The sequence below is a fragment of the Parus major genome, chromosome 25LG2 (assembly GCF_001522545.3).
Source record: "Parus major isolate Abel chromosome 25LG2, Parus_major1.1, whole genome shotgun sequence".
Taxonomy (NCBI): Eukaryota; Metazoa; Chordata; class Aves; order Passeriformes; family Paridae; genus Parus; species Parus major.
In genome coordinates, this window is record NC_031794.1 from 211,525 (window position 1) to 219,192 (window position 7,668).

At 68.9% G+C, this 7,668-nt stretch overlaps 2 protein-coding genes across 3 annotated transcripts in view; both read left to right on the forward strand.

The window, feature by feature from the left end:
- S100A14 (S100 calcium binding protein A14) overlaps positions 1–1,166 on the forward strand; it is a 3,184-nt gene extending 2,018 nt beyond the window's left edge. The window contains exons 2-3 of the mRNA XM_033519828.1: positions 166–312; positions 411–1,166. Of these exons, the coding sequence (XP_033375719.1) occupies positions 166–312; positions 411–530 (267 nt within the window). The 3' untranslated portion in view covers positions 531–1,166. The remainder of the gene's footprint in view (positions 1–165; positions 313–410) is intronic.
- Positions 1,167–3,557: 2,391 nt separating this feature from the next.
- Positions 3,558–6,535, forward strand: S100A16 (S100 calcium binding protein A16). Of its 2 annotated transcripts, none has more exons than XM_015650192.3 (3): positions 3,558–3,668; positions 5,704–5,865; positions 5,941–6,535. In XM_015650192.3, the coding sequence occupies exons 1-3, from the start codon at positions 3,663–3,665 to the stop codon at positions 6,103–6,105; spliced, it is 333 nt and encodes a 110-aa protein (XP_015505678.1). In that variant the 5' UTR covers positions 3,558–3,662; the 3' UTR covers positions 6,106–6,535. The 2 variants fall into 2 exon arrangements, with proteins under 2 accessions (XP_015505678.1, XP_015505679.1); XM_015650193.3 differs by lacking the exon at positions 3,558–3,668 and adding an exon at positions 5,027–5,220.
- Positions 6,536–7,668: the final 1,133 nt, after the last annotated feature.

The window sequence follows — 7,668 nt, forward strand, 5'->3', positions numbered from 1 at the left end:
GGTGTCCCAGCCCCCCGGTGTGGTGTCCCAGCCCCCCGGTGTGGTGTCCCAGCCCCTCGGTGTGGTGTCCCAGCCCCCCGGTGTGGTGTCCCAACCCCTCGGGAAGGTGTCCCAGCCCCCCGGTGTGGTGTCCCCCCCGGCGCTCACCCCCTGTGCCCCCCGCAGGACTGCCAGGAGCTCACGGACGTGGAGCGGGCCATCGAGACCGTCATCAGCCAGTTCCACTGCTATGCCGTGAAGGGGCAGAAGGAGTACCTGACCCCCAACGAGATGCAGGAGCTGGTGGTGCAGAAGCTGCCCCACCTGGGCAAGGTGAGGGCAGAGCCCGGCGGTGGGCAGGAGGAGCTGGGGGTGGTCCCGGGCTGCTGGTGGGAGCCCCCAGCCCCATCACCGCGATGTTCTCTCTGCAGTGCGTGGGACCCCTGGAAGAGAAGATCGAATGCATGGGAGACCCTAACGAGGCCAAGCTGGAGTTCGGAGAGTACTGGGACATGATGGGGGATGCGGCCAAGGGCTGCCGGAGGAAGTAGAGGGTGGTGGGGGTCGGGAAGGCGCCCGAGGTCTGAGGCTCTGCTCCTGGAAGCTCCAGAGGCCGCCGGTCCCGGGGGATGCGCCTGGGAAAAGCCACATCGCTCCTGCCGGGTCTCGACTCCTCCCGCGCCGAGGATCCCCCTCCCCGGCTCCATCCCTGCCCTCCTTCCCGTCAGGAACTCTCCCTTCCCACCCCCAGCTCTGCCCATGCCCGGGGAGGTGGCGCGGGGGGGTCCCGGAGCCGCCTCTGCCCGTCCTTTCCCTCCATCCCCGGCCTTGTCCCACCCGCGGCCCCGGGAAGCCTCCGGGAGCGGCTCCCCCAGCCCCGGAGCCCCGCGGCGGGCGGGACTCGGCTCCTTTCCCCCGATCCCCCTCGGATGTGGGGGCTCGGCCCCCCAGCCCTGTGTCCCGTCACCCCCACGGCACCTCCGGGGGCTCCGCCGTGGCCCTGGCGGGGTTGGCGGGGCCCGGGAGCCTTCCCTGCCGTCCCCCCGGTTTTTGGGGGGCTGACCCGGGATGTGCTGCCCTCCCGGTGCTCCCCATCCCCAGGGACCCCGGCCCTGGGGCAGGGGCGGGCTGGGATCAGCTTGGGCCGCTCGCGACCATTTTTGTATAAATTAATAAAGGAAAAAACACTGGGGGAAAAAAACCCCAAAAACCCAAAGAAAGCAGGATGGGGTGAGCTCGTTTTGTCTTTGGGGGGTGGAGGGGAAGTGGGGGGCCAGGAGGGGGTCGGGGCCGCAGCGCTTGTGGGTTGGGGTCAGCACTTTGGGATGGTCTGGGGGTGCAGGGGATGCTCTGGGGATGCTCTGGGGGTTCAGGGGACGCCCTGGGGGTGCCCTGGGGATGCTCTGGGGGTTCAGGGGATGCTCTGGGGGTGCCCTGGGGATGCTCTGGGGGTGCAGGGGATGCTCTGGGGGTGTGTGACCCCTCTGGGCATCCCAGGACTCTCCACATTCCCAAATCCCAAGTGTCTGCCGGTCCCCGTGGTGCTCCGGACATTTGGGATTTGGGAATGCGGCTCCTGGGCTGGAGGGAGCTCAGGGGAGACCCCGAAATTCCGGGCTTGGGAAGACCCAAGGGCGGCCGGGAGCGGGATCCCAACCGTGCCGGGAGAATGTGGGATTTGGGTGTAATTACAGCAAACTGGGAAAGAGAAAATGCCACAAAGCTGCGCCTCACTGTTGGCTCCGGCGCTGGAGCACACGGAGAGTGAGGAAACGCGCTGGAGAACCCGGTTTTCCCACTTTTCCTCTGCCATCCAGGCCTTTCCCACCGAGCTCCGTGGCCCGGAGGAGGCTGTGGGCACCCCGGAGACGCAGTGGGCACCCTAAAAAGGAGTCTCCCAAAAAGGGAGAGGGCGTGGGGACCTCAGCAGCGCCTCGGTCACCTCGAGAGGGGAAAAACCAAAGCGATCCGAGGCTGGGGGAAGGCGATAAGCGCCGGGGCTGGGCAGGGGACAGGTCCTGCCGGGCCGGCGGCAGCTCCGGCACCGCGGCTCGGCCACAGCCAGCCCCTGTCTGCTCTCAGCGCGGGCTGGATTTCACAACGGGAATGACTATTTATTGTTCCTTCCTTGGAAATAAATAGATGGAAATTAAGCAGAAAGGTGTGGCGAGCGTTTAATTGGAGACAGGAAATGTGTCAGGTCGGGCTGATGGGGGGGAAAGGGGAGCCGGGGCTCCCCGATCCAGTTCCCATTCCCAATTCCCTGCGCCAGGCTGGGAATGTGCCCCGGGACTGGGGACTCCCGGCTCCCCGGCCCTGCTGGGACACTGAGGTGACAATTCCTGCGCCGTGAGCCGGCCTGGATGAGTCTCTGGCGTATCTGGAATGTTCTGGAGGTGACAGGAGCAGCCCAGCCCGTGCCAGGACGGCCGGTGCCCCTCGGTGAGGGCACAGCACCGGGACACCCATCCCGGGGGTCACCAAACACCCCAAACCCAGCACTTGGCCCCTCTGGAAAGGCTCCCGTGGTGCCGAGCTCATCCAGGAGACACCGAACACCCCCGGAGCCTTCACCTGGGGGAGTCGGAGTGGGGGGGACCCCCGACCTCCCCGGGGTCCCGGGGGCGCTGGGGGGATCCCCGACCTCCCCGGGGTCCCGGGGGCGCTGGGATGGGCCGGGCCGGTTCGCGGCTGCTCCGAGCGCACGCACACGCCCTGGATGCCTTGTAAAAATAAGGGCCTGGATGTGGTTGTGACATCTGCCAGGGGAGCAGGGCGATGAAAGGCCGTGATTCAGGAGTGAGCTGTTTGCCTGCAGGGTCCGGGAGGGATTCCCACCCTCCCGGGATGTTGCATCAACGCCACGACAGCGGAGCATCTCGGCCCAGAACAGGTTTGCTTCCTCCCGACCGAGATTAGGAAGAGGCCGGGGGAGAGCTGGCGTGACACGTTTTTTCCGGGACGGGAGCTCCAGGGGAGCCGGTGGCTCCCGCCTGTCATAAATCACCTCCTCCTTTGCATCCCCAGATGTGCCCTCCCCGATAAGGCCGGGATCTCATCTCGCCATCGAATCGCTCTGGGAGACACCAGGCCTGCAATTTGCAGAGGATAATTAATTATGGATGGGACTTTACAAGCCCGGCTCCCAGCTGGGGAGAGCCTCATCCGTCCCAGTCAGAGATGTCCGAGTGCCGGACAGGGGCTTCCAGAGCCCCAAACCCGTGTCAGCCCCTTCCAGCCGGCAGAACAAGTGGTTTTGGTTCAAATAAAGGATTTTATTTGGGTGGTTTGGAGCTGGGGATGGTTGGGATGGAGGAGCCGGGTTTTCACTGGTTGATTTCCAAACGCTGGGATCGGGAGGGAATTCTGCGCCCCCTCCCCACCCCGTGGAGCCTTTTGGGGTGTTCCCGTCACCCCAAACCCCGAGCGGCCCCCGGGAAGGAGCAGGGGCCGGCTCCCTGCTCGCTCCGACCCGTCCCGGTGTCGCAATCCCAGGGATCCATTTCCCAGGTAAGCGCCGGTCTGGGAACGCCCTGGGAACGTCAGGGAGGGGTGGGAGCCTCCTTAAAAACCCGGCTGGGCCGGAGGGATGGGTGCGAGGTAAGGAGAGAGCGGCGACATCGGCTCCCAGCGCCCGCGAGGCCACAGCGGCGACAGACGGACACAGCGGGACCCCCGGGAGGATGCAGGTGAGGTTCCCGGGGGATTCCCGTTCCCCCCGGGATGGGAACCAGGCCTCGGGCTGAATATTCCACCGGGAAGAGCCCCGGGATGTGCCGCTGCAAGGTCGGGAGGTGGAAATTCCTGGAATCCTTGGGCAGCTGAGAGCGGGGCCGGGCTGGAGGGACCGGCCGGGGTCACCGGGGGGAACCGGGCTGAGCCCCGGGATGTCCGGAACGGCAGCGGCAGCACCCTCGGACCTTCCCTGGCGCTGCGGAGCTCGGCTTGGGGCAGCCAGCGGGGTCCGGCTCCTGGAAAAGGGGATTTGGCAGCGGGGGAGGCGGGCGGGGAGCGCTGGGACCGTGTCCGGCTCTCTGTCCCCGCTCTGGGCACTGCAGACCGGGCGAGGAGGGACAGGGAGAGGGGAAAGGAGCGGTGGGACCGTGGTGGTGGGAGTGGAGCTGCTGGATCGTGCCCATCCCACCCAGCTGGGGCTGTGTGTCACCCCAGTGACCCCGTGTGCCACCCCAGTGTCCCTGTGTGCCACCCCAGTGTCCCTGTGTCCCATCCCAGTGTCCCCGTGTCCCATCCCAGTGTCCCCGTGTGCCACGCCGGTGTCCCGGTGCCCCCGGCTGGCCCCGGGGCTGTACCGTGAGTCAGCGGCGGAGCAGCCGCGGTGCCCCAGGGCCGGGCCGGGCGCTGGTGGCAGGGGCCGGTGACACCCGTGGGGACCCGAGCGAGCGCTGGGGGTGCCCGGGCTGCTCCTGCCCCGGTGCTGCCCAATTCCCCCGGCTCACGGGCCGGGATCCCGGTGAGCGGCTCCCTGCCGGCGCTGGGACAGCCCCGAAGCCACCCCGGTGGCCGAATCCTGAGAGCTGGGGACAGTCCCCAGCCCTGGGCTGCTGGAGTCACCCCGGGGCAGTGGCAGCACAGGGACAGCGATGGCTCGGGAGGACACAAGGCCACGCTGAGGCACGTGGGGACAAGGAGAGAGCGCGGGGCCGAGCCCGGTGTCACCTCCCGGTGTCACCTCGGCCTGGGGCTGGGCTGGATCAGGGCGAGGAGAAGGGAAAGGAGCCAAGTTCTGGCACGGGGCAGGTCCCGCCTGCTCCCAGAGCCAGCAGCCGGGCTGGGGACAGCCTGCACTGATGTCCCCAGAGCGGGGACAGTGCTGGGCCACCCCTGTGCACCCTCCGAGGTCTGTGCGGCCACCGCTGCTGTGCTGCTCACTTGTCCCCTGGGCTGCTCACTTGTCCCCTGGGCTGGAAGCAAAGGGATGAAGTGACCCCAGCTCCCCCCACTCCCGGCCACCGAAGGGGCAGGAAAGAGCCAAGTCCGGCCAAGGTGACGCAGTTTCCGTCCCCTCGCCACCGGGATGTGACGGGGACCATCCTGCCGGGCCCGGCCACAGCCAGGAGCTTCCTGGCTGGGGACAGCTGCGGGGACAGGAGGGACACACCGGGCTCGGAGGGGACCCGGGGCTGTGGGGACACCCCGGGCCGGGCTCGGAGGGGCTCGGCAGGCCGGGACCTGCCCCGCCGGGGAGTTCCCGGAGCCGTGAAGCAACAGGAGGGCTGGCTGGTAATTCCTGCCCCTGCGCTCGGCTCCCAGCCCCATTCCTCCCTAATGAGCTCTGGGAACGGGGCGGCCCCGGCGCTGCTCAGCCCCGCGGCCCCGGGGCCAGAATTACCGGCCCGACCCACGCGCGGGGGCGGCGGGCCCAGGGGGCGGGCGGGGCGGGCCGGGGGCACCGGGAGCTGTGGGGAGGGCACCGGGGACACCCAGGAGCTGTGGGGAGGGCACCGGGAGCTGTGGGGAGGGCACCGGGGACACCCAGGAGTTGTGGGGCAGGCACCCAGGAGTTGTGGGGCAGGCATTGGGGACACCGAGGATTTTGGGGGGTGATTCTGTAGGAGCAGCGATGTGGGGACATGAGAACCCCCCCTCAGCACGGCCGTGGGGTGTTCCCCTCCCCGCGGGGATGGTCTCCGCCAGCCGGGGGCTCGTGGTGGAGACCCCCGCGCCCACCCCCAGCGGGGTCTCACCCCACTCCCGCCCCCGCAGGCGACCATGGGCGAGTGCACGGAGCTGGAATGGGCCGTGCAGGTGCTGGTGAACAACTTTGACAAGTACTCGAGCCGCTGCTGCTGCTGCAAGAACCCGCGGCGCATCAGCAAGAAGGATTTTCGGAAGATGCTGAGCCGCGAGCTCAACCACATGCTGACGGTGAGCCCGGGGGTGGCCCGGGGGTCCCGCTCGGTCCCGAGGGGTGTCCCCGGTGTGACCGGCTGTGTCCCGCAGGACACCGGGAACCGCCGCGCCGCCGACAAGCTCATCTGCGACCTGGATGAGAACAAGGACGGGCGCATCAGCTTCCAGGAGTACTGGACCTTGATAGGCGGCATCGCCAGCCCCATCGCGCAGATCATCCGCCAGCAGGAGCAGAGTGTCAAACACACCAAGTAGCGGCTGCTGGACCCTCCCGGAACGCCCCCTGCTCCTCCGAGCCCCCCGCTTTCTGCCCTCCCCGAGCCCCCTTTGCCGAGCAGGACGGGGTCGGGACCACCCCGGGGTGGGGTTTGGGGTGCGAGGCAGTCGGGGGGCTCCTCCTTGCCCTGCCCTCCTCCTCTTCCTCAAAAGGAGAGGCTCCCCCCGCGCCTGGGGAGGGAATTCTGTCTGTCCTCAGCGCTCCGCTGGCAGAAATCCCATCACGAGCAGCTCCCCCTCTCCCCTTGGGGCTCCCCCCGAAAACGGGGGGCTCTCCTTGGGCAAAGCGCGCTTCTCCCCCCTGCCCAGGGCTCTGCCCGGCCCTGCCCGGGGCTCGGCGCGGTCCCGGCCGGGTGACACCACCGTGGTTATTTATTGCAGCAATAAAATTCGGAGGAGCAGCGGGTGACGCTCGAGCTTTGCCTTCCCGGGGGGCTGAAAGGGGAGGGTCCCCCGCCGTGTCCCCGCCCTGTCCCCGCCCTGTCCCCGCCCTGTTCCCGGTGACAAGGCCGGTCCCGGGCCGTCCGGAGCCACCACGGGGTGTCAGCAGACACCGCTGCCACATTTCTCACCGGAGGGGTCCCCAGGGGGGTCCCGGGCACGGGGGGGAACCGCAGCCCCACATCCACGGCTGCCCCGACCCCCAATTCCTGTCCTGCACATCACACGCCCCCCGCCCGGGGTGGGGACAAAGCTCCGCGGGACCCCCGCGACCCCCGGGACCCCCGGGCTGGGCAGGACCCCGGGCCGGCAGCTCGGGCTCTTCCTGGGGATTTTCCACCGGGAAGGGGCTCGGCCGTGGGGGGAGGCCCCGGGCACCCCCACTCCGAGCAGCGGGACCCCCCTGCAGCCCCCCCGGCCCCGGGAGTGCTGCCGGTCCCCCTGCCCACGCAGCCCCCCCCGAGCAGCCCCGGGGTCCCGTGAGAAGCCGAACCGGGCCGTGCCCGTGGGAGCGGGCGGGGCCGGGCTGAGTCACGGCCGAGGAATCCCCGCAGGGCGAGGTTCGGGTGTGGCTCAGCCCGGGGGGAGCGGGGCTGGGCCGGGCTCCGCTCTGCGGCTCCCCCGGGACCCCGGAGATCCGGGCCGGAGCCTCGGGGTCTCTCCGGGAGGGACCCTCGGGGCGGGCACCGGCAGCGCCCAGCGAGCCATTTCGGGATGCAGCGGAGGGAAACAACCCCGGGAACCCGTCCCCTGCTCGTGTCCCTTCCCCGGCCCTGCAGGAGACCTGGGGGGACACGGAAGGTCCCGATTGTCCCTCTAAGAGGATGCCCCCAGATCCCAGAGATCCCAGAAGATCCCAGAGATCCCAGAGATCCCAGAGGATCCCAGAGGATCCCAGAGATCCCAGAGGATCCCAGAGGATCCCAGAGGATCGGGGTGTTCCGTCCCCCGTGAGGGTGGGACAGCACCGACCCCCCTGTCCTGGCTGATGCCAGCAGTGCCAGGCCAGCGAGTGTCCCCTCCTTGTCACCGCTGTCCCCCTGTGCCACGAGAACGGGCTCAGCTCAGCCCCCGGCAGCTGCTGCGGGACCTGGGGGACAG

Excerpts from the sequence above, each read along its gene's own strand:
- S100A16 (XM_015650192.3), top strand. Across the intron at positions 5,866-5,940 it reads AGCTCAACCACATGCTGACG|GACACCGGGAACCGCCGCGC; the intron begins GTGAGCCCGGGG and ends TGTGTCCCGCAG.